Source organism: Planococcus citri, chromosome 1, assembly GCF_950023065.1.
Source record: "Planococcus citri chromosome 1, ihPlaCitr1.1, whole genome shotgun sequence".
NCBI lineage: Eukaryota > Metazoa > Arthropoda > Insecta > Hemiptera > Pseudococcidae > Planococcus > Planococcus citri.
In genome coordinates this window covers 87,744,683-87,771,399 of record NC_088677.1, presented here as the reverse complement: position 1 = coordinate 87,771,399, position 26,717 = coordinate 87,744,683, and the positions used below count along the sequence as shown (strand labels likewise).

At 33.8% G+C, this 26,717-nt stretch overlaps 1 protein-coding gene across 4 annotated transcripts in view; it reads left to right on the top strand.

Moving 5' to 3' along the window:
- Positions 1-17,389, top strand: part of rsh (radish) — a 780,520-nt gene extending 763,131 nt beyond the window's left edge. For 3 of the 4 annotated variants that reach the window (XM_065356244.1, XM_065356235.1, XM_065356219.1), the window contains 9 exons: positions 1,024-1,268; positions 1,366-1,602; positions 1,734-1,889; positions 1,972-2,126; positions 2,281-2,399; positions 2,857-3,039; positions 5,867-5,974; positions 6,654-6,878; positions 12,529-17,389. In XM_065356244.1, the coding sequence (XP_065212316.1) occupies positions 1,024-1,268; positions 1,366-1,602; positions 1,734-1,889; positions 1,972-2,126; positions 2,281-2,399; positions 2,857-3,039; positions 5,867-5,974; positions 6,654-6,878; positions 12,529-12,693 (1,593 nt within the window). In that variant the 3' untranslated portion in view covers positions 12,694-17,389. The remainder of the gene's footprint in view (positions 1-1,023; positions 1,269-1,365; positions 1,603-1,733; positions 1,890-1,971; positions 2,127-2,280; positions 2,400-2,856; positions 3,040-5,866; positions 5,975-6,653; positions 6,879-12,528) is intronic. The other variant, XM_065356228.1, reaches the window with a different exon arrangement.
- Positions 17,390-26,717: the final 9,328 nt, after the last annotated feature.

Sequence of the window (26,717 nt, the reverse complement as noted above, 5' to 3'; positions counted from 1 at the left end):
TTTCAAGATCTTGAGCAAAATCTCCCAATTGGAGAATTTTTAGGATAAAATTTCTTATAATTTCAAATTTTCAGACAAATCTTGAGACAGCAAATCTAAAAACCTCAAGAATGAAATGGAAAAATCCAAGACGAAACTGTTGAGAGCTTGTAATCTTGAGTTGAGATTGAAAAAAAAAACAGTTGAAAATTTTGAGATGAAAAATTCTTCAAAACTGAAGTCTTGAGATGGAAATATCTTGGGATAAAACCTTGGTATCTGAAAATCTCGAGATAGGAAATCTCGAAATAAAAAAAAATGAAAAAATAATAAAATATTGAGGAAAATCACTGTATTGAAGTTTTGAAGATCATAAAGACATGATTTTGAACCATCTTGAGACCAAAAAAAAAACAGAAATTTTGAGACACCGAAATCTGAAGACCTCGAAAATAAAATAAAAACCTTCAACCCCCCCCCCCCGACCCCCGGTTTGATCAAGAAAATCCTATGAAAAATGAAAATCATGGTCTTTGAGAACAATAAGTTCAAAATTCCATTGTGGTGTCACATTTTCTACTTGGCATCAGCTGCTGGAATAAAAAATCTCGAGACAGAAAAAATGAAGAATCGACACAAAAAGTTTTGAGACTGAAGACGTGAACAGAAAGAGGATAGTCTAAAATCTCGAGAAAGGATAATTTTGAGGGGAAAATCTGGGGCGAAATTATCGTTGAAAATTGTCCATTTGAAATTTTTTCTACTCACCTGTCAGTTTTATTCCCCAAGAAATTCAATAAATTTAGTGCAGAAAAATGAAAATAGGTGATTTTTGCTCTCATTTTTCTTGAAATTTTTTTCAAGATTTTTTTCGAATTAGAAAACGAAAACTGGTATATATAAAGAGGACAGAAATAAAGAGATATTCACGAAGCAGGCAACGTTATTTCTAATTTGTACTTACATATTTTCTTACGAGTATCTTCGTCTGTCGTCGTTGTTGTTGTTGTTACCAATTCATTTATATTATTTTCGCTTATATAGGTATCGGTAGTGACACGAGACGAAGTCGGAGCGTATAAACCATACCTTTGGGAGCAATCTGTGTTCGAAAACGGACCGATGTTTCGCGAATGGATATTAACGAAGATCGTAAACGGAGAACGAGCCAGTTATTCGGCGCCCAAGTTTGCTCGAATGCAGGAACGTACCCGTAGTCAGATGCTGGAAGATTTAGTGGCCAATTTGCAGAATCACGCCGAAACTGGTCAAATTCCTAAACCATACAGGTACGTGTACGAAAGAGTGCCAGTTGATTCGTCGCAGAAAATTAATACAGGTTTAAAACTACGACTAGATCCACTCATGTTTTTTTTTCGATTACAGGAGAGGTTCGTGGCGACCAATCGGACACATGAGGCCGTCTAGTCCACTGTTGGATTCGGTGCGAGATCGTTTCGAAGCTTATGAACAACTGGCTTCGGATTTCATGAAGAATTTCCTCAACACCGAAGAAAACATGGCTACGAACGCGATGCTGTTCGATGTAGTATTCTTGGTCGGTCAGAGTAAACAGAAAACGAAATTTTTAGGCGTTAGAGCCATCTTAGGAGTAAGAAGCAGGTAATTAAATGGTCAAAATAGTGACCGGATTCTGTTCTTGAAGGAAAATGATGCCTCATTTTTTCCCCAAGTTCATAATTATGTTGAAAAAAAAACTGTTGAATTCTAATCAATTTTATGACCGTTCTTAGGGTATTTCAAGAAATGCTGTACGGTATATCGGCTGGATTCGGTTCACCTCAGATGCCAGTAGCTGAAATCCTCGCTCGTGCTGTTCCTACCATTCCTAGTCCCCAAAAACCGAAGAGTAGTAATTTCTTGCAAGTGCCAGATATCGAAAGTTCCAGGTAAGAAGATAGAAATATACTCGTGGAAAATGAACATACGTATTTAATGCTTATTAATACATGCTCACTTTAATAAATGCAGAGCCAAAAGCGTACCAAGTTCGCCGATGGTGAAAAGAGCATTCTCAAGATTGGGTACGTTGACAGCCGGATGGGGTCGTTCGATACGTGGAAAACAGCAGTTACAATTGACCATCGACGATAAAAAGAAATGGTCTTCGTCGCACGATTGTTCGAGTAAGTGTGTAATTTCAACGCTCGAGGGTTTTGTATACTCGTGTATTTGTCCAGCAACGATTCCAATTCGTCGAAATGACTTTATACTTGATAATTTACTCGATGCTTACCTAGCAGTACAGCAGGTACTTACCTTCGTATGTAATGTTTTTAGATAAAGAGACAAAAGAAAAAGAGAAAGCGGTAGCTGAAGCGACGCAGTTGGCTGTACCTAGGTTGAGCGTGTGCGCAGACGCGCAAAAAATTGATAAAACTAAATTAGCTCAGACTGAAGTAAGTGTGTACTACCTATTTATGTATATAGCGGTGGGATGGCGGGTACTTGTGAGGTTTTCGGTGCATTTTTTAAAACGTACTCGTAATTAGTGAGGTTTTTTTGTTTGAAAAGACTGTGTGCTTTTCAATTGCTTGTATCTTGGTGATGTTTTTATTGAAGAACGTATTTTTGTGCGAATTTTACAAAAATGTACGAAATATAGAAAAGCACAGCAGAAAGATAATTTTTGAGTTGAAATGCAAAATTTAAATCACCAAATTTCCCTTTTTTTTTAAATTAACGTCAATTAAATCAAATTAAATGAAAAAAAAAAATTTAACAGATTACGAATATTAAAAAAAATAAAATAAAATTCTGCCCCTAAGCACTCACATGAGTATTTTTAAAATTTTCTTCTGTTTTTTTTTTCACCTCAAATATGATGATAATCTGTATTTTTTCTCTCTGTTTTAGTTTTCAATTATCGAATTCGATGCCGAAACGTTTCGTATATTGTTGAATTATCTGCACACGAGCACTTGTCCAATCACGTGTGCCATTGTACCAGGTCTGATTTGCGCTGCGGAGCATTACGATCTTCCCGAATTATTACAAGCTTGTTTTCATCATACGAAGCAGCATCTAAGACTGGAAGTGGTGAGTATTTATATGGAAATTACGGAATCGAAAAAAAAATCAAACTGCAAAGTTTGCATTTTTGCGTCAGAATTTTTCTAAAAAATATTCTCAAAAAATTCCCCCTCCCTCTGCATGCCAAACTGTGTTAGTCCGCTTGAATTGGAGATCTCGAAGTTGTATGAAAAATGAATTAAATTAAATTTGATAAATTTTTGTTGAAAATTTATCATTTCTATGTTAGAATTCTCTCAAGTAACGTCCTTTTCAAGAAGAAACTTGCCTCGGCTCCCTTTCCAAACTAAGTTGACGATAAATTTTGAAACAAAATAAGAAAAAAAACATTTAAATCTGTAAAAAAAAAAATGAATAAAAATTTATATTTTAGATCAATATCCTTTTAAATTGCCTCCTTTGAAAATTTGGGGATGAGGTTGTTGAATTTTTTTGTTTTTTGGTTTTCCTTGAAAAACAGAAAGTCGTGCCGAGATCTCCTTCTCCTCCTTGCACATTAAAAATTTTTCCAAAAATTTATATTTTTTTAGTGAGAATTTTTCTGGATAATTTCATTTTACAAAAACTTTTCTGGTTGGCTAAACAATGCTGTTTTTTTTTTGTAGGTATAAAGCCCCCCAAAGCTGGAACAAATCAAAAAAAAAAAACGTTGAATGAATAATTAAGGATATTGACCCGTTAGTATGACTTTCCCAGGTCGTCTGTCTGTCTGTGTATGTATCTGACGTCTTGAGATCATTGGCCCGTGTGTCTTGACTCTCGAGGTAACTGAACTACCTGTCTAGCCTCTCGAGATCGTCCGTCTGTCTAGTCCCTTGAGGTCATTGACCTACCTGTTCACTGCCTGGCCTCTAGAGGTTGTCGTGAGTGTCTGTCTAGCTTCCCAAAATCTTCTTTCCACCCGTCTGACCTCTCAAGGTCTTTGACAGATCTGTATGGAGTCTCAAGGTCGTCTATTTGCCTGCAAGACCTCTCATGGTCATTGTCCCGTCTGTCCAGCTTCTCAAGATCATCTGTCTGGCCTAGCTGCAGGTCATTGACCCGTGTGTTTGGACTCTCAAGGTGATTGCCTTAGCCTTACCTGTATAGTCTGCCAAGGTCAGGTCTCTTGAGGTCATTGGTCCATTTTTTCAAATTCTCAAGGTCGTCTGTCTGACAGGTTTTTAAGGTCATTAACCTCCATCTGTTCCGATTTTCAAGGTCGTTTATCTGTCTGTCTGACCTGTTATGAAATCATTGATCCGCCTGTATGTCTTTTGAAGGCTATTTGTCCGTCGGTCTTGTCTCTCACGAGGTCGTTGACTCATCTGACTGACCTTTTTGAGGTCATTGACTGGTGTGTTCGACCTCTTAGGGGCACTGACCTCTATGTCAAGTCTCTTGTGATTCTGTCTGCCTATCCTCTTTAGGTCTATGAACCGCCTTTCTGGCTTCTCGAGGTCGCTTATCTGCTTGTCTGGTCTGTCATGAGATCATTGACCCGGCTGCCTGGCCTCTTAAAGTCATTGACTGGTGTGTTCGGACCCTCAAGGTCATTGCCCTACCTATACAGTATGTGAAGGTCAGACCTCTTGAGGCCATTGGTCCATTTGTCCAACTTCTCAAGGTGTCTGGCTGTTTGCCTGTCTATCTGTCTGATATGTTTTTCAAGGTCAGTGACCTCCCCTCCCCATAAAGATTCTCAAGGTCATGTATTTGCATGTCTAGCCTGTCATGAGATCATTGAATCCGCTTGCATGTCATTTAAAGACTATCAATCCGGTATTACCTCTCGCGAGGTCATTGACCCGGCAGACTGGCCTTTTGAGGTCATTGACCCGGCAGACTGAACTTTTGAGGTCATTGACCCGGCAGACTGCCCTTTCGAGGTCATTGACCCGGCGACCGTCTTTTCGAGGTTGTTGACTTGTGTCTTAGGACTCTTATGAGCACTGACCTGACTGTCTAGTCTCTTGTGATTCTGTCTGTGTGACCTCTTAAGGTCATTGAACCGTCTTTCTGGATTCTTAAGGTCGTTTATCCACTACTATGGCCCGTCATGAGGTCATTGACCCGTCTGCGTGGCCTCTCAAGGTCATTGATAGGTGTGTTCGGATTCTTAAGAGTACTGATCTACGTGTCTAGCTTCTTGTGGTCGTATGTCTGTCCTTTCAAGGTCATTGGCCCATCTGTTTGGCAAAGCTTAAAACTAGATAGTGCTTTTATATCGAAATTAAATCAAATCTAAGGGTTAGAGTCTAAAAAAATTTGATAATTTTTCAACTTTTTCGATTAAAAATTGGCGGGGGGGCTCAAGTTTTACTTCTCTATTATTTTGGAATGGTTTCAAAACTGAATGGGGAAGTCATTTCCTTTTTTTTTTTTTAATGAAAATCGGTCAAGTCCAAGAATTAGAACGTAAAAACGTAAAAATTTTATGTTTTTTGATTTTTGGGGTGGAAGGGGGTGGATCCCCGGCTTGATTCAATTTCAAGTAAGAGAGTCAAAATAGTATTCACTGTTTTTTTTTTTGTTTTTTTTTTTCCATAAAAACCTACAATTTGAAGTGGTGACATTGAGAAAAAATCACAAAAAAGCAGGTATTTTTACGGTGTTAAGTATAAAATGAAAGTGACACAAATACGAAAATTCTTCTTCATGTGTTTTTGTTTTCGGGGAGGGAAAGGGTCGAGTGTGTTTTTTTGAGAGTTTGAAGTGTCTGTAATAATTTAGCCGTGATTCGTATAGTTTTATTTTCACGAGTAGTATTGATTAGTTGATCAAGATTATCTTTTAATGAAATTATTAAAGTCAACTTCAGATTACTAAAGAAATCATTTTCCGTTGATTGCAGATTTGCCTGATGTTGAACAATTTGGAGAACTACGTATGGAGATATAATTCGGCCGTCGAACTGGTTAATTTGATTTTTCTGTACATCGAACAGCACGCGCCGAAGGTGGTAATACAAATTTATTTTAACATAATATTTTATAAAAAGTCTCAATTTTTTATGTAATTTTCAAAAATGTCGACTCTGCATCATTTTCCTTTATTTGGTTAAAGGTCACTGAGTTCGATTATAAACTCATTTCTCGGATTAGATCCATTCGTATGTCCCTGGGGTCGAATAAAAAAAAAAAGTAAAAAAGTATATTCCAAGCTAGAGAGTCGTCGATCTGAAATTTGAAATTCATTTACAGAATTTTTCGAATTTTACTTATTAGGAGAGGTGAAAGGGTCTTGAAGAATGTTGTACCTAAAAATGAAAAATAAAAAAACGAACTGAAAATTATTTGATATTCATTGCATCAGTCGCCTTACGTTGCGTTGTGTCGCGTGGTGTGCAGATGTGTTAGAAAAGTTGCCTACTCGGTTTACCGTAAATACGTAGCCAGTGCGAGAACACGTGACGTTAATAAAATTGCATACCCGGTTCGCCGTAAATACGTCTTCGTCGAGACGTGCAAAAAATTTAAGTGTTTCAATGTAGGTAATTCCTTCCTTCGAAACTTCTTTTCGCCTAGCGAGTCAAAAAATACATTTAAAATTATGTTACTTTGGATTTGAAAAAAAAATGAGAGAATATTTTTGTAAAAATGACAGATTTTTTTACTAATCTTCGTTCGTCTATGTTCCAGGTACTTTTATATCCTGATTTTTTAACGCTTTCGGAATCGATGGTGAATCAGATTATGAATCGAGATCTGGACGTTCCTGAAATTCGTAAATTCGAAGCGATCTTACGATGGGCGAAAAATAAAAGTAAATCTAAGCCGGATCCGAAGCAAGAATTCAAACACATTATGGACCGATTAAAGAAAGACATTAATTTGATGAAAATCGCACCCCAAGATTTAATCAAGGTGAGTACCTGACCTTCCTAATTTTCAATAATACTCAGTTTCTCAAAAACTGTAGCTATAAGCCTATTTTTTTCTCATATACAGTCGACATGCCTAAATTAACATAAAAAAACTCAATCTAAATCTTTATCTAAATCTAAATACCCTTCTCCTGCCAGTACTCTAGGAATCTAACTGCTTCATCGTCAAGTGTCCCATTTAATTTTCCAAGATTGATTTTTCCTGATAATTCACACTCAAATAAGTGTTTGTCAGTCTGAACACCGCCGCATTCACACAGATCATCATCAGGCAACTGCCATCTATGAAGGTTGTACTTAGATCGTGTGACTCCGCTCCTCACTGTTAAGTGTTTTCCACAGTCCATATTTCAAATATTCTCTGCTTGGTAGGGCTTCCTGCCTAGTTCTTCCCTCAACACCTGCATTCCATATACGACATCTATCTGTGCTAGGGGTATCTTTTAGTTCTTGTTTTCATGAAACTGTGTCTAGATTTGAGGCGGGTTTCTGCCAGTTTTTCATATCCATACATAGGATGCAGCAGATTTTTTAGCATCTTTGTCTTCTCTACCATGGATGCAACTTCATGTCTGACTGCAGGTGGGGCAATTCCACTCAACTCATACAGGTTATTCAATGGTGTTGGGCGTAAGCACCCTGTCACCAATCTACATGCTTCGTTTAGGGGTATATCAACTTTCCTTGCATGTGCTGAATGACTCAAAAAAGGACAGGCATACTCCCCCACTGAATAGCACAGTGCCAGTGCAGATGCTCTCATAACTTGGGACTTTGCTCCCCAACTGCTGCCTGCTAGTTTGCCAAATTACATGTGTTCTGGCTGCAACTTTCATTTTAGTTGCCTCACAGTGCCTTTTGTAGGTCATGGACCTATCTAGAGTTACACCCAGGTATTTGGGGTTATCTGCATATTTCAGATCTGTTCCACCCCATCGAATATTCAATTGTCTCTTCGCTTCGCGATTTCTGAGATGAAAAAAGCATGTCTCAGTCTTTGTTGGATTTGGTTTGAGGTGGTTATCTTTATAGTAAGTGTCCAGTTCTTCTGTAGCCTGGTTTAGTGAGTCCTCCACCTTTGCAAATGTATCATGTTGGGCAGTTAGTGCAAGATCATCTGCATATAGAAAGTGGTTGGTATCTGGTCCAATTGGTTGGTCATTGGTTTGATGTTGAAGAGAATTGGTGACAAAACACTGCCCTGGGGCAATCCATTCTTTTGCCGCCTCAATGTGCTGTTTTTACCATTGAGTGTCACATAGAATCTTCCGTCTTTCATCAACATAGTGACTATCAGTGTGAATTTAAAATCCTTTGTAAGTTGGTACACCTTATACTGGAGTAGTCGGTGGCACACTGTGTCAAAAGCTGCTGTGAGGTCGACAAACACTACTCCAGTGACTTTCTTCTTAAGGGTATTCTCTACCTTTGCAAAAATGTTCGAAATTATTTTCATCGTTTGTTCATAAGATTGTGTGTAATTGAGTGAACGAATTTAGCCGTACTTATGTCCCGCAACCCGCTCCCATCAGAACTTTGGGCAGAGATTTCTTCGCGAAATTTTCAAAATTCTTTCAATTTTTTTTTTACCAATGCTAATATTCTATCATTGAAAGCGAGGGTATGTAGCCATATTTTCTAATTTAGCTTTTCCAACAGAGATCTGAGCTTCAATAGTACCTCCATTCAATTCCCAATGATGGCCACAAAATGACATAAATCAAAAATATCTCGACATACCCTGGCTTTTGAATGTTTTCTGAGTAAAATAAACCAAACTCTATGAAAATCCGTCCAATAGTTTTTGCACAATCCCCGTCCAAAGTTTGTAGTTTTCATCAAAAATTGATACTGATAACAGGGGGGGTAGAGAATAGCCTTAAGCCATCTTCAATGTGCTGTGTCAAGTGTAATATCTGGCCAGTGCATGATTTTCCTGGTCTAAATCCAGCCTGCCGTCTGATCAGCCCCTCATCTATACAGTCAGCCATGCAATTTAAAATGACTCTTTCAAGAATCTTGTATAGGTGACACAACAGGGAGATAGGCCTGTAGCTCTTTGGGTCATTTGCATCCTTGCTTAGTTTCTGTAATGCAATAACATGTGCCTGTCACCATAGTCTTGGCATTTTTGAAGTTTCTATATAGGCATTAAACACTTCTTGGATCCAATTTATTGCCTTTGGTCCGAAGTGTTTGATCTGTTCAGTATACATATTATCCACACCAGCAGCCTTCCTATTTTTGGACAATATGATTGCAGACTTCACTTCTTTGTTGGTAATTGGTGTAGCAAAGTCATTCACTTCCACATCCATCCATCTTTCCACTTTTGTTCTGCTGCTATTGCTGTCAATATTGCCATTCAGGAGTAGTTGATGGGCTACTTGGTTAGCTGTAACCTGAGTGAAATTGCTCGGTTGGGTTTTGCCTCCATCAAGTCTCTTCAACAGTTGCCAGGCTCTTTTACTATCTTTGCAGAAATCCAGATTTTCTACTAATTCCTGCCATTTTTTCTGTCTGGATTCTGTTATATCACTTGCTAATTGATTTCCTAGTTCAATGGTTTTCTCACTGAAAGGATTTTCATTAAATTTTATAACATACTCCTTGTATTGTGTTATGAGGTACAGCTCCATTCCAGAGATATACTCCTTTCTTGCTCCCCTTGGAATATCGCACCTCTGGAGTAATAAGGTCACATCTCAAAAAAAATTGATTTTGATGTTTTTGCATTTTTGGGGTTTGTATGACCCCCCCCCCCTCAACCAAAAATTACACTTTGAGTTGAGTACATTATCTAGATCTTGTAAAAAATGCAAATGGCCTAACTCAAAATCTCAACAACATTGCAAATTGTTTGGAGTTATAAGGGCATATCTCAAAAAAGTCCACCTGTTTTGAGCAAATTTCGTACATGCAAAGTGTTAACAAATAGTTTTGATTGTTTTGAATGTTTTTCACTTAGAAATAGTCACAAGGAGTGCATTTTTTATTGGTTTGTACCAAATGAAAAATTTTTTTTAAATTGATCACTTTTTAGAAAAATGAATTTGTGCATATCATGAAATTTCAGTTTTTTGAGAAAAACTCAAAAACTAAGCACTCTAGAAAAAAACTAACGACATCATGTTGATTGGAAATTTAATTCTCTACAACTTTGTTGTCATGAAATTTTTTTTGGACGCTTCCTTTCGCCTCCACATCAACTTTAATGAAAGGTTACCTATAGCTCAAAATGTTTTCCAAACATTGAAATATTTTCTCTTTAAGATTTTATTTTTCAAAGTGTTCTTATGCTAAATGAAGGTAGGATACCAGATCTTTAAAATGAGGTGCTATTCATTCCTCACAATTAATTATAAGTTGATAAAAATAATGAATCAAGTTTAAAAAAAAAGAAAATCACTCTCCTGTAAAATTTCACTTTTTTGAGATGTGACCTTATTGCTCCCAAGGTACGATATGATCTTTTGAGGCTTTCTTAATGATTTCATCGAAGAGTTCATAATTTTCTGGTATTGGCAGTAGGTCGTCTAGTTTTTCTTCTATTGCCTGTTTAAAAGCTTCCCAATTGGCCTTTTTGAAATTGAATATTGGATGTGGGTTTTCACATTTAATTGGGCTGGTGACGGCCTTAATTTCGCATATAATTGGCCTGTGTTGGGTTTGAGGAATTGGATCTGCTACTCATTTGTGACATAGACTTGAGATTTGCTCCGAAACAACAATGTTATCTGGGTTATATCCGCATTTCCATCTTCCACTATTGAAGGATGCTGGCAGTTTTGCATTGAAGACCAAGCTCAGCTGCTGCTGTTCAGCCCATTTCTCCACTAGGTCACCATCTGTATCATTTTCAGCATATCCCCAGCTTACACTATGGCTGTTGAAGTCTCCAACTATTATTCTTGTTTCTATGGGTGGGATATTGCTGTTTTCTTTCCATGTAAATTCTACATTCGGTGGTTTGTAAACTGATGAGATTAAGCAGTTTCCCATGTTGATTGTTAGAATCTCGACATTATTTTCATCAGACAGTGAAGTACTTTTTACCTCCATGTTTAGCTTAACTAGTATAGCACTTCCATATTTCTCATGGGGTCTATCAATAGTCGTTTTTGTTTAGGCATACACTTTTTACACTAGTGTACACTAGTGTAATGCACTACACGAAATTTACACCAGGTGTAAAATCAGAATCTGCACTTTGGTGTATTTGGTGTAAACCATACACCACATGTCATCACATAAAACTCAATTTTTATAAAAAATAAAACATATCTTAATAAAAGAACTAAAATATTCATTCTCCATGATGGAATAATTGATAACAAAATGATTTTATAAAATTGATATCATACTCTTCTTACACTACACCAGAGTTGGCGCGATTCCTTGGTTCGTCAGAATCGGATTCCTGAATTACGATTCTCATACTTGGGAGAATCGCGATTCTCCAGTCTCGATTCTTTCACAAAGCAAATCCGATTCTGAATCCGATTCTTTAGCGGTTCTCGATTCCCTCCGATTCCGATTCCCAAATACTAATTTTTCTCAACTTCAGGACTTCACAAATGAATCTGAAATGAAATGAGTAATCTCCCCAACTTGGTATATGCTCATTTTGCATGTTCTATTCTTTCGTTTGTTGCTGTGAACAGGGAATCGCAGGGAATCGAGAAGGCGCGATTCTCCATTAAATTGAATCCGATTCTTACATTGCGCGATTCCTTCACTGTATAGAATCGATGATTCAAGATATTTTCACACAACAGCTAACCTTTAAAAAAATGTCATCAGTCCCGAGCTACAAAATGCAAATGCATCACTTAAAAGTCATTAAAAACAGTACATTTCACTGTTTTAACACGTGAAAAACATCTGCAAGGAATCGCAGGGAATCGAGGCGGTGCGATTCTCTATAAAAGGGAATCGGATTCCTGCATTTCCCGATTCTTTTGACTTGGGGAACCGCGATTCGAATCCAATTCGAATCGTGAGAATCGGATTCTTTCTCGATTCTTTCACGCGATTCGAATCGCGCCAACTCTGCACTACACTGCTTACACCGACTTTGAAATGGGTGCAAAAAGTGTATACACTTATTACACCAAGCCTTACACTGGAACAAAACGAATAAAAATTGGTGTATACACCAAGTGACCTTGAGCAAAACGAATAGAGTGCACTACACTAGTGTAAAAAGTGTGCCTAAACGAATATCCCTAATAATAAGTTTCATTCCTTCAATTTTTGGCTTCTGCCTTTCTCTGCGCCTGTGTATTTCTTGAACAGCGAGCACATCTATGTTCAGGTTCTTAACCATTTCAGGTAGTACATATAACTTCCTTCGGCCCTGACAGGCCCTCTATGTTTATGGACATGATCCTTAAGGGAGGTGTCCTTGTCGGAGGCCCTGAGAAGGGCCGTTTCAACCCAGGTGTAAGGTGCATGATCGACTGGTGATGGGAAGATTTGCCAGTAGTTGAACTACTATTTCCAGAGGGCGCTAGCTTATTGAAAAAATTTATTCACAGTTCTTAAAAAAGCATTCGCGGAGGCTCATCCCTTGCCCCTCTATAAGCATATGATCCGGTAAAATTTTAATAACTCCATTTTATTTATAGATCGTACTGCCCAGCAAGACTATCGAGAACCAAGCCATACTGGATACGTTAACGAAACAGGCCAACTCCGGTATTTATCGTCTGAGGGAAAGCACGTTCCAAGATTTCCACGAACGTGTTCAAAGGCAACGTTTAACTGATTGGGATTCGTTTGATAACGACTGATATCAACATCATCATCATCAGGTCGATGACGACGACTGATGATAGGGCAAGAATAGCAGCAACGTCATGTCAACCAAACTCGTATTTATCATATTTTCTAATTCGCCGCGAGAATTTACAGAGAAATTTATTGTGTTCATTTTAAATTTACCTACCTACTCGAATAGCTTTTCGCGATCGCGATCCATGATCGAAAAATTTACCGTACATTGTGTACTCATTAAGATCCTCGGGTGGTATTGGTAAGTACAACTTTATTTTACCCAAACATTCGTGGTGGAGAGTCGTTCAAGGAAAGGAAAAAAAGAGGAATTCGTTATACCTACTCGTTATAAAGGCGCTTGCATTTAATTATTATCTAACAAAAAAAAAATACTTATCGTATTTAATTGTGTGTTTATTTAAAAAAAAAAAAAATTGGTGTCTAGTACGGGTATATTCCTCCTGTACGTGTATGTCTACTATGTGTGTCTTGTTGTATAAGTTTACTATTTATAGTTTTTGGGTTTTTTCCGATGCTGATATTTGTGTGTTGTATAGGTCTGTTTGTTTGTATCACTTCGAAATGTTTATTACGCGACTTTTAATTTTCTTTTTATTCTTTATATTTTACGGAACAGACTTTTCGTGTGATCATTAATACTTTCAATTTTTTTTCGTTTTTTTTTCGTTTCAATTTTTATTTAGGTACGCGTTACCGTGTACCTATAACGTTTATTTTATTATTACTATTTTTTTTTTTTCAAATTTTGAAAAGGGGTTTTTCTAAACCTGTTTATATTTTTAAAACTTACGCATTTCGTTCGACTTAGAGCTGATTTTTTGGCTCGTTTTTGACCCGATTCCGATGGGAAATCGATCATCTTTGGTTCGGCGTTCTTCGGCTCGTTGAATGCGATTCGGTACGTATGTGACTTTTTGGCATGTTTTAGGTCAGTGGAATTGTTTAGGATTAAAGGTGGGGAAAGTAAGGGAGGTAAAGAGTTGAAATCTGAACTAGTCCCTTTTTCATATACTGAACAAGCATCTAAAGTTACTGGTCATCTCAGGGATGTGGGTTGATTGACCTTGGATTTCTATAGTTACACTTAAAATGGGAGAAGTTGAGCCCAGAGACACTCCCTCCCCCCTAATTTTTTCAAAATGGCTTGGACCCAATTTCGAGTGAAACTGAAATTTTGTGAAATTATTTCAGATTTACTTACCTCGTGATTTATCAAAATGAGTTTAAATTCAGGGAGAAATTCAAATAGGTACCTACCTACATATTATTTTGATGAATTCTTTTTGTGTGTTTTTAAAGAACTTCAAGCTCAAAGATGTGTCATGATTTTGGGAATTTTTGGAAAAAGTACGATGCGACCTTTCGCAATATGGTTAAAATTTTACAAGATATTTGAATGTTTCAATAAACATTTTTGCTGATCATTTTCGAGAAATGTTTTTTTTGTGTGGAGTTTTGGTTGCAAATTGCGTCATAATTCTTGGAATTTTTAAAAAATGGCCATTTAACCCATCGAAATAAATTTAAAATTCAGCAAAAATTCAAAAACTCTTCTTTTGGCCTTTTTTTGTGAATTTTTGGCTTGAAATAGGGGATTGATTTTGAACAGAAAATCCAAAATTTTCAATCTAAACTTTTTTTGAGCACTTTCGATAAATTTTGAGCCACAAACTGGAGTCCTTATTTTCAGAGTTATTGAAAAAGGTGCAACGCAAACCTTTCAAAATAGGATAAAATTTGTGAAAACTTTTTTGAAGAATTTTGAGCTCAAAATTGGGTTATAATTTTTGGAATTTTTGAAAAAGGTGTCATACAATCTCTCAAAATGACTCAAAGTTTCAACAGAAAATGGAAAAGTTTCCATAAAAACTTTTTTTGGCCACTATTGTAGAATTTTGCAACTAAACTTGGGTCACAATTTTCGAAATTATTAAAAAAGTGCAATTTGGGTTAAAATGTTGCCAGAAAATCAAAAATTTCTGTCAAAACGTTTTTCAGCTTTTTTTTTAAAGAATTATGTACCCAAAATTTGGTTGTGAATTTTGGGATTTTTGAAGGAAAAGGATCTTGTAACTCGTCAAAATTGGTTGATTTTCAGCAAAAAACCAAAAATTTCCAAACCGAAATTATTTTTGAGCTCTTGGAATGAATTTTGAGCTCAGAATTCGGTCATGATATTTGATATTTTTGAAAAAATATTCATGTAACCCTTCAAAATGGGCTGAAATTTCAGCAAAAAATGAAACATTTTCATCAAAACTGCTTCTAAAAATTAAAAAAAAAAATTCAAGCCCAAAATTAGGTCATAATATTTTTGAAATTTTTGGGAAAAAAGGGTGATGTAACCCTACAAAATAAGCTGATATTTCGGAAGAAAATCAAAATTATTCATCAAAACTGCTTCTAAGATTTTAAAAAAAATTTAATCCCAAAATTGGGTCGTAATATTTTTGAGATTTTTGAAAAAAAAAGGGGTCATGTAACCCTACAAAATGAGCTGAAATTTTGGCAGAAAATCAAAATTATTCATCAAAATTGCTTCTAATGAATTGAAAAAAAATTAATCCCAAAATTGGGCCATAAAATTTTTGAGATTTTTAAAAAAAAAATGGGGTCATGTAACCATACAAAGTGAACTGAAATTTTGGCAGAAAGTCAAAAATGTTTATCAGAACTGTTTTTGAGCACTTTAAAAAAACTTTGAATCCAAAATTGGGCCATGATAATTATTTGAAATGATAGCAATTTCTCAAAAATTCAAATACTTCGACGAACTTGCTTTTTGAGCATTTTTGAAAGATTTTTATCCCAAAATTGAATTACGATTTTTGGAATTTTTGAAAATGTGCTATATGCTTGTCAAAAGAGGTCAAAAAATGTCAGGAGCGAATGAAGAATTTCTATTAAAATTTTTTTGTTCAAAATTGAGGAATTTTAAGCTCAAACTTGGGTCATTTTTTTTGTTTTTTTTTTTTTTATTTTCGGAATTTTTGAAAAAGTACTTAACCTTGCACTGTATCAAAATGGTTTAAAAATTTGAGAAAAACTCGAATGTTTTTGACCACAAACTTGAGTCATATTTTTTGCTAATTTTTCTCTTCATATGGCTCATTTCGATAAGTTATAAGATAATTTTATTTTTACACGACTATTTAGAAAGTTCACTCAATTTTGAGATCAAAAATGTTCAAAACTAATCAGAAAAGGTTTTAATTGAATTTCTGTTTTTTTTTTTTTTTTTTTTTTTTTGTCAAATTTTGACTTATTTTAATTAGTTTGTTGGACACCTTGTTTGAAAATTTCGAAAATTATGATCCAATTTTGGAGATTAAAATTCTTGAAAAGTGCTCGAAAGCATTTTCATTGAAATATTTAAATTTCTGGCAAAGTTTCAACCCATTTTGATCGGTTGCAAGGTTATTTTTGAATAATCCCACAGCAGTTGATTTTTATTCGAAATTGGAGACTGGTTCGACTTTAAAATTCGATTGCGATTTGTGCCCTTCAGTTCAGCCATTTTTCGCAAACTCGAATGTAATTTCCCGCTCAAATTCGTGCGCGAATCTCGTACCTCGTATTTTCCTCGTGAATTTTATTTTTTAAATTTAGTCATTTTTTTCATATCGAATCAAAATAATCGTGTGTAATCAGCAGGTGTCATTTGTGGTAATGTTTCGATTTTGAACGAGATAATTTTCAAGGAAGGTCGCCGCAATCAAAGTTTTTCTAACAACAGGATGCCATTGATTAAAACTATACTAAAACATTATTAAACAAAATACATTTCAAGGTATAAAACATTTGTATATTTTTTTTACTTTTTTGTGTATTTTATTTTATTTGATTTTTTCTATTCAAACGTTAATTTTAAAAAAAATTATTAAGATATTTTTCATCGATACCGTATGCATTTTTAGTACTTAACGACGTGAAAATATCGATTTTACACAATCTTGCCGACGAATTTATCATTTTTTTTCCTTATCTATCGAATGATTTTATTTAGTAAACATCGTTACGCGTTTAGCAGTTTTATATTTGAAAAAAAAATGTGTTTTTTTTTTTATTTTTTTTTTCGTCTTATTATTTTTGTATAAAATCACTGTACACTGGCCAACTTCTGTTACCAATTTTTTGTTTTTTTGTTTCGAGGAAAAAACTCCTTTGTATTGTTATCTACTTTTTACGGTTTACATGCCCTCTTTCTTCCTCATTTTTTACTTCATTATTAAAAATCAAAAATACGAATCAAAATTGTCAAATTGAAAACTTACTTAGGTACGATGGAAACAAATATTATTACGTAAGGCATGAAATTAATTATCGTGTTTCTGTGGTGTTTTTTTTTCTTTGCCTTTTTAAGACGAATTTATACCTACCATTTACCTAACGTTGTACCGCGATAAACCGTTATTTCAGTCAAAAAAAAAAATAATAATAACGAAAAATTTATAAATTGCAACAATGAAAAAGAAAAAAAATGAGAAAAACTTAAATATTAAGCATTACTGTGATTTATTCCTAGTATTAATTTGTACTAAAGTTACCAAAACCGAGTACAAAAATAAAAATTATATTATTCTAAAATTTTAATAACCAAGCAGCTTGAAAAATATCGTAGTCTGGGTACGCCGATTGATCCTAGGAACGTATATATGGAAGCCTAGGCGTGTGTATTCCGATTATTTTTTTTTAAAGAAATATGTACCTACATATAAATGACGGTTTCCGATTTAATTATTTGATATTTTTAGATAAGTACACGACTCGAGTCCTATATAAATCGTATAATCATATACTCGTAGAAATGTAAGTAGAATTTGAGAACCGAATTTGAATTTTCTTTATTAATTTCTTTTCTCGTATAATTATTTCGTGTTGAATCTGTGACGCATTTAGTTTTTTTTCATGTTGGAGATTCCCCCCCCCCCCTCTATATATTTTGTGTTTAAAAGAACGTGGTATATTAATCTACATACATATATGAGAGGCGTTTTGCGATATGGGTCCTTGTGGTGATTCGATGTTTTTTTTTTTTTATTGGCGATTCCGACTTACTTTTTCACGAGAAATCGAATGGAGCAATCAGATTTCACCTATCTCATCAACTTCTCGTTTAAAAATTACTTGAACATGAATACTCAAAAACTCACATTTTTGGGAAATCGAAAAACAAAGTTTTCGTTTGTTTTTGATTTTTTTTTTTTAAAAAAAAAAGGTTGATGGAAAAATTATTTTATTGTTGTTACCTATGTAAAATTTCATGGCGAATCCGAATTTCTCGGTATTTTTTTGCGGGGTAGTCTGTAACGTTGTGTAAATTCGCCTTTTCACCACAAGGTCCCTTTTCTAAATCACGGATATCAGGCGATGATGAACGAATTTCGTCAAAATTTCCCATCCAACCTATGCGCAAGACAACACTGCACCCAAAAATCAAAAAAAAAAAAAATCGAAAAAATCGAAGCAATTCGATGTTTTCTCTCTCCTGAAAAAATCGAAATATCACCACAAGGGCCCTTATCGCAAAACCCCTCTCATATGGTGGTGATGAGGCAAATTACAGTATTTTTTTTGTTTGTTTTGTTTTTATATACGTTCGAAACCCTTATATATGTGTATTTCGCTATGTATAGAATTTAAATTATGTAAATTATACCTATTTAAATCTTGGAATTTTCCGATCGGGTAACCAGTGTGGTTATTTAAGAGATCTTGAACGTTCACACGTTGTGTTATTGTTTCTAAAGTCAGTGTATTTTACTTATCTATGTACTTGAATACTTCTTTGTACGTCGTACGTATTTTACTTACCTATACTACATAGGTGTATAGATACCTAATTTACTTATATATGTTTTACCTACCGTCTCGTCTTGATATCTTATGTTAACCTCAAAGGTATAAAATCTGTTCGTCTATGTAACACCACACACACACGATGAAAATATTCTCATTTTATTCGTTTGTTGATTTAATACAAATTTGTCTGGTTACCCAATGTTATCATTTCGCAAATGTTAACGAAATACTTACTAAAATATATACTATATGCCTAAGTACATACTTAAATGTTATGTTTTATGTGCGGTTTTTTTGTGTATACGTAATATGTGAAATTTCAATTCAATAAATCGATGTTTTGAAATAGATGTTAACTTTATTCGGCTAATTATGATATCGTTTTTAGGCTGGAGTACGTTCAATAATTTTTTTAATGGCGACACTGATAAATTAATTCTGCGTATGTAAATCATCCAATAATAACATATTGATAATTTAAATTTTTAATTTTGTATTTGTGAGTTGGCAACACTGTTTCACGATGGCATGAAAATTCGTCCAACAGTAACACTCTACTGCATCAAATTTCCGCCATGTGCAACTTTTCCTGAAATGGTAACACTGCTTATGAAGTAAATTCTGAAATTCTGAGTGATTAAAATCGAAAGAAACTAGTTTGTAACAATTTTGAATCGGTTAGTGGACAACACTGCTTAGTGATGGATTTTTTTTCAATATTAAAATCATCAAATGGTAACACTGTTTGAGGTTGTTCCCAATTATCTATTTTAAAAATATTTTTCAAAATGGTAACACTGAGAAATTGATTCTAAATTCAATAATATTTATGTGGGATTTCATTTTGTGTTTGTGAGTAGGCAACACTGTTTCATGATAAAATGATTTTTTTTTCAAGTCCAAAATTTGCCTTATGAATCTTATGATAAATTGGTAACACTGATCTGTATGAAATTTGCATCATTTGTAGCTTTTTTATTCCTGAAATGGTAACACTGCTTATGAAATGAAAATTTCTGTGTGATTAAAATTGGAAAAGTGCACTGATTTGCAACAATTTCAAATCATCAGTAAACAACTCTGCTTTATGGTGGAATTATTACTTTTTTAAATTCCAAAATCATCAAATGGTAACACTGGTTCCTGTTCTGGGTTTTTCAATTTTCCTGGCCAATTAATATTTTGTGAAATGGTATCACTGCTTACAATATGAATATTGATTCACATTGAAATCAATTAGTTTTTATTATTGTTCATAACAATAATTCTGGTTTGTTAACTGGCAACACTGCTTCTGTAATTTTTGTCCAAAAAAAGTGGTTATACACAAATTCAAAGTTCATCCAAAGACAACATTTCAAGATATTTCTGAATTTCCATTGATTTGAATTTCTTGAATGGTAACACTGATTGCAAATTTCAACTTCAAGTGGATCACTTGGTAACCCTGCTTCTTATTGAAGTGGTTCTTGTTTTTAATTCCAAGTTCATCTGAAAGAATAAAACTAATCAACACTGACAGTATTAAATTTTATTTGTGTACTTTTGATGTGGCAACACTGATGACTGATGAAAAAAAACTAGGTAAATTTGATTGGTAGTCTAGGCAACCCTGTCTAAGTACCACCCACTAACAATCAGCTGTTTTGCCAAACTGGTTTGTTGATTGAAATGGCAGGGTTGGTTACTTCTACAGTGCACTTGCATCGAGGGTTCAGTTGTGTGTTGGCCCTTGAGGAGTCAACATCTCTCTTATGAGGTGGCCTGGTTCAAGCATTAGTTTGATTTTTCTAGATGTGTTAATAATGTTTACAATGTTTGTGATGGACAATACCTAAATTATTTGCATTGTTTTCAAAACATTTTAAAAGTTTTTTAAAAGTGTGCAATCATGTTGAAGGTGTTCTATTTTCATTGTTAATTGTTTATCAATAGTGTTACATTCTACAATTTCTCCTGGGTGCTGTGGGAACTTCAGGTGTTCAGGTGAGTTATTTCAATTTAGCATAATTTATTACCTATTAATAGGAAAATAGGGATTAGAATTTGAGTGCATGCATTTTTTGGCCATGTTTTTAAAAACATTTTTTAAAGCAGTGCATGCATTTTTTTGATTATTTTTTCAAAATATTTTTGAGTGCATGTAATTTATTGGTTACCTTATTTTGTCAAAAATATTTTAAAAGCAGTTCATGCAGCAGTGCCTGCATATTTTTTGTTTTTTTTAAATATTTTTAAGTGCATGTATTTTTTGGTTATTTTTTTTTCAAAATATTTCTGAGTAGATATGGTTGGATGATTTTAGTTTTTCAATGATTCATGTGGGATAGTTACACTTTAGTACCCAATTTATTTCAATTTTTCAGTTCATCTTTATTATGTTCATTTGATTTTTTGGTGCGAACTGTGATACCATTTGAATCATTTTATCAATTTTATAAACTATTTTTTTTTTTATTTCAAAGTTTCAGAAAATAAGAAGTTGTTTGAATTATAATTTCAGTACATTCCTAAAATTCTTGATAACTATACATATTATACCTACTTATAGGTATCAGCATGCACATTTCAGGTATTGTTTTCAATTTTCGTTTTGTTCTAGTTCAGTTTTTAAATTGATTTTTAGTGCAAACCTTGACATTTTTTTCCCATTCCATTTCTTCTTCCAAGCATTCAACGTGATTTTTTTGGCAGCTCGACATTTATCTAACCTTGAATTTGTTTTGATATAAGTATCTCCAAGGACTCCCAAGTTAACTTTTGTGGTATGATGCTCTAAAATTTGATTTTTTGGCACAATACTCAAAACTTGGTCTACATTTTTTAGATACTCAAATTTTGACATTTTTTCATTCTTATTACCCCTTCCCAATTTTAGCATTCAAAATTGAATTTTCTCATTCTATTTCCAAGTACCTAGCCATTCTTTGTAATTAAATTCAGGTTTTTTGTTCAATGCAACAATTTTGGAGTTTCAAATAAGTAAGTAGGTACACTCATTTTGAAATTTGGTAATAATAAATATTTTTATCTGTCATTCAATTTCAATTAAAAGTTCTATGTTAAGACATCATTACACACTATGTAGGTATGTACTCGTACATCACTTTCTATTCTAACGTTGTTAATTTCTAATGATTTTGATGCTTTGAGAGTGTATTGATGTTATTTTAACAATAATTTCTTATCACCTTTTGGCAATTATTAATGATTTTGTTTTTTTACAATAATTTCTTATTTATGTTTCATGGCTTTTATGCATGTTTTATGCCAATTTGTGTTCAAATTAGTTACTCACTTTTTGCAGCATTTCAGTGATTAGATGCTTTATCAAAGTTTTTAAAATCGTTTTAAAGTTTTATTGTTTTCAGCTAATTTTTAGACATTTTATACCCCTTTTACATGTACTTGATGTTTTTCCTATCATTTTAATCTATTTTTAGCAAATTTTTAATGCATTTTAAGCCAACTTGATTTAAAATTGAAATAGTTTTTGCAATTTTTTAAAAGCCTTTTTACATCATTTTAACCTGTTATTAGCATTTTTTCATCTATTTTGGTAAGTTTCAGTGAACTTTGATTACTTTTTGAATGCTTTCAGGTAATTTTCAGTGATTTTAATGCTTCTAAATGTTTTTTGTCAAATGTGAGCACAATTTCATTGTTTTTTGGTCATTTATAACATGTTTTTTTTTTAGTGATTTCAAACTTTTTAAATAATATTTTAATACTTACCTGTTTATCAGTTTTGCATGCATTTTGCATGCACTTTCAGCAATTTTGATTCAAAATTTGAAAATTTGTATTTTTTAAATTCTGAATGTTTTTTGTCAAATGTGAGCACAATTTTATCAGTTTTTGATAACTAATTTTTAACATGTTTTTACAAATGTGAGCACAATTTCATCATTTTTTGGTAATTTATAACATGTTTTTAGTGATTTCAAACTTTTTTAATAATCTTTTAATACTTACCTGTTTATCAGTTTTGCATGCATTTTGCATGCACTTTCAGTGAAAATTAATTGTATTTTTTAAATTCTGAATGTTTTTGGTCAAATGTGAGCACAATTTTATCAATTTTTGATAGGTACCTAATTTTTAACATGTTTTTAGTAATTTCACTCCCTTTTTATCGTAAGTTAATGCCTTTTTAGCAGTAAAATTTTGATGTTTTTAAAACGTTTTTACAAAAAAATCTTGTTGATTTGTACTCGTATTTTGTTTTCAGCATTTTTACCTCTTTTAACCAGTGCATAACACTTTTTTATTCACTTTGTTGAATTTCATTGTTTATTTTTACCTACTTTTTCACCATTTTTAGATCATGCCAACCTATTTATAACACTTTTTTATTTACTTTGGTAAATTTTATTGAAATTTTAATACTTATTAGATATTTTTTTGATAATTTTAAGTGATTTTAATTATTTTTTGTGTAAAAATTTCAGCACAGTTTTACAGGTTTTTTTTTTTTTGGTAATTTTCGACATTTTCTTTAAAATTTCAATATTTTTGCTAACTTTGAAAGCTTTCAAAACATTTTAATGACATTTTTTTGGTAATATTGAATGATTTGAATGTTTTTTGTATTGCTTTTTCGAGTTCATATTGTTTTAACACACATTTACAATTTTTTCATGCTTTTTTGGTAAATTTTGTTCATTTATAATAGGGACTTACTTTCTAAGTGGATCCACTGCCTTTTTGTTGTTTTTCTGTTATTTAGATGCTGTTTCAAATGTTTTCCTACAACATTGTTTGGATAAACTGGATTTCGTCCTTGAAACCTCCCTAAAGTGCTATTTTGTATTTACGGCAAACTAGGTAGGCAATTTTATTAACGCCTCTTTCAAAAATGAACTTTTATTTACGGCGAACTGGATAGGCAACTTATTTCACATACCTACTTTACCTGTCTTCGGGTATTCTCCATTTGTTTACTGAATAAATTGCAGAAAGTCAAATATGAAGTGGTGGGATTGGGAGGTGATTGAGTATCAATGCTTTGTGTGATCAGTTGAATTTTGATTGTCGTCATGGTCGTGTAATATGAGTAGTACCTACCTGTTATTCGCGATTAATATGATGTGGATGCTTATTGCTTTCATCAGCGCATTTTCAGGTAAGTGGTGATTTAAATAATTACTTTTTCATAATGTAGTTAGGGAAAATGCCAAAGTTTAATTCTTCCTATCTTTTGATTTATTTTTCTTGTTACATCTGGGGGGGGGGGCGAAGCGAATAAAATGCAGCGACTATAAAGTTTTTTTTTTACCAAAATTTGACTGAAATTTTTGTAGTATCAAATTATTTTTTTGGCAAGATTTTTTGTTTTTTCGAAATGAACTGCCGTGATCAAAATTCCATAAAATTTCTAATACTAATACTAATACATACTTGAGGTCACGGATTCTGCGCTCAAAACGGGTCTTCATTCTGATTTCGGAGGATGTGGTCTCCATACCTGCCTATGGAACGTTTTTTTTTTGTTTTTTTGTGAATCTGTTTCAACTTTACTCACACAAGTCCAAAATCACTTTTTTAAAAATTTGTAAAGTTTTTTCCTATTCGAGGGGCGAAAGCGGTTTTTTTTCATTCTTGAAAGTAAAAATAGAGTGGTAAACTTGCATTTTCATACCTCAGTTAGGAATCAGCTGATCTACACGCTAATTGCGCTCTAATGGCCAACGAGATAGAAATCATAGCCTGAAACTTGCTGGGGGCGGGGAAACTTGTAAATCAGCTGATCGAGGGATGGCGGGCCTTGCCCTTGAAAACAATTGATAGAAGCCTCCATGATACTTAGCTTCAGCTGATCGACGAAATACGTAAATATTCTTGCCCTTGAAAACAGCTGATCGAGGCCTCCAAAATACTTCAGATCAGCTGATTTACGAAATTGATCATCAAATAGACTGGATAATTCCATATTCTTGTACTTGAAAACAGCTGACTGGTGATATAAATTTTTTAATTGAAAGAATCGATCATAACGAAATCGATTTTAAAATTATTAGAACCTATTATCGAATTGATGTCCTTGAAAACAGCTGACTGGCGAAATCGATTTTGAAAAACAGCTGACTGGAGAAATCGATTGTGAAAAAATCGATTTGGAAAAACAGCTGACTGACAAAATCGATTTTGAACAACAGCTGATTGGCAAAATCGATTTTGAAATGGCGAAATCGATTTTGACAAACAGCTGACTGACTAAATCGATTTTCACAAAATCGATTTTGAAGAACAGCTGACTGATGAAATCGATTTTCACAAAATCGATTTTGAAGAATAGCAGATTGGCGAAATCGATTTTGAAAAACAGCTGACTAGCAAAATCGATCTTTACAAAATCGATTTTGAAAAACAGCTGACTGACGAAATCGATTTTCACAAAATCGACTTTGAAAAACAGCTGACTGACGAAATCGATTTTCACAAAATCGATTTTGAAGAATAGCAGATTGGCGAAATCGATTTTGAAAAACAGCTGACTAGCAAAATCGATCTTTACAAAATCGATTTTGAAAAACAGCTGACTGACGAAATCGATTTTCACAAAATCGACTTTGAAAAACAGCTGACTGACGAAATCGATTTTCACAAAATCGATTTTGAAAAACAGCTGATTGGTAAAATTGATTTTGAAATGGCGAAATCGATTTTGAAGAACAGCTGACTGATGAAATCGATTTTCACAAAATCGATTTTGAAGAACAGCTGACTGATGAAATCGATTTTCACAAAATCGATTTTGAAGAACAGCTGACTGACGAAATCGATTTTCACAAAATCGATTTTGAAGAACAGCTGATTGACGAAATCGATTTTCACAAAATCGATTTTGAAAAACAGCTGACTGACGAAATCGATTTTCACAAAATCGATTTTGAAGAACAGCTGACTGATGAAATCGATTTTCACAAAATCGATTTTGAAAAACAGCTGATTGGCAAAATCGATTTTGAAAAACAGCTGACTGAAGAAATCGATTTTTAAATGTTGAAATCGATTTTTAAGAACAGCTGACTGGCGAAATCGATTTTGAAAAACAGCTGACTGGAGAAATCGATTGTGAAAAAATCGATTTGGAAAAACAGCTGACTGACAAAATCGATTTTGAACAACAGCTGATTGGCAAAATCGATTTTGAAATGGCGAAATCGATTTTGACAAACAGCTGACTGACTAAATCGATTTTCACAAAATCGATTTTGAAGAACAGCTGACTGATGAAATCGATTTTCACAAAATCGATTTTGAAGAATAGCAGATTGGCGAAATCGATTTTGAAAAACAGCTGACTAGCAAAATCGATCTTTACAAAATCGATTTTGAAAAACAGCTGACTGACGAAATCGATTTTCACAAAATCGACTTTGAAAAACAGCTGACTGACGAAATCGATTTTCACAAAATCGATTTTGAAGAATAGCAGATTGGCGAAATCGATTTTGAAAAACAGCTGACTAGCAAAATCGATCTTTACAAAATCGATTTTGAAAAACAGCTGACTGACGAAATCGATTTTCACAAAATCGACTTTGAAAAACAGCTGACTGACGAAATCGATTTTCACAAAATCGATTTTGAAAAACAGCTGATTGGTAAAATTGATTTTGAAATGGCGAAATCGATTTTGAAGAACAGCTGACTGATGAAATCGATTTTCACAAAATCGATTTTGAAGAACAGCTGACTGATGAAATCGATTTTCACAAAATCGATTTTGAAGAACAGCTGACTGACGAAATCGATTTTCACAAAATCGATTTTGAAGAACAGCTGATTGACGAAATCGATTTTCACAAAATCGATTTTGAAAAACAGCTGACTGACGAAATCGATTTTCACAAAATCGATTTTGAAAAACAGCTGACTGACGAAATCGATTTTCACAAAATCGATTTTGAAGAACAGCTGACTGATGAAATCGATTTTCACAAAATCGATTTTGAAAAACAGCTGATTGGCAAAATCGATTTTGAAAAACAGCTGACTGAAGAAATCGATTTTTAAATGTTGAAATCGATTTTTAAGAACAGCTGACTGGCGAAATCGATTTTGAAAAACAGCTGACTGGAGAAATCGATTGTGAAAAAATCGATTTGGAAAAACAGCTGACTGACAAAATCGATTTTGAACAACAGCTGATTGGCAAAATCGATTTTGAAATGGCGAAATCGATTTTGACAAACAGCTGACTGACTAAATC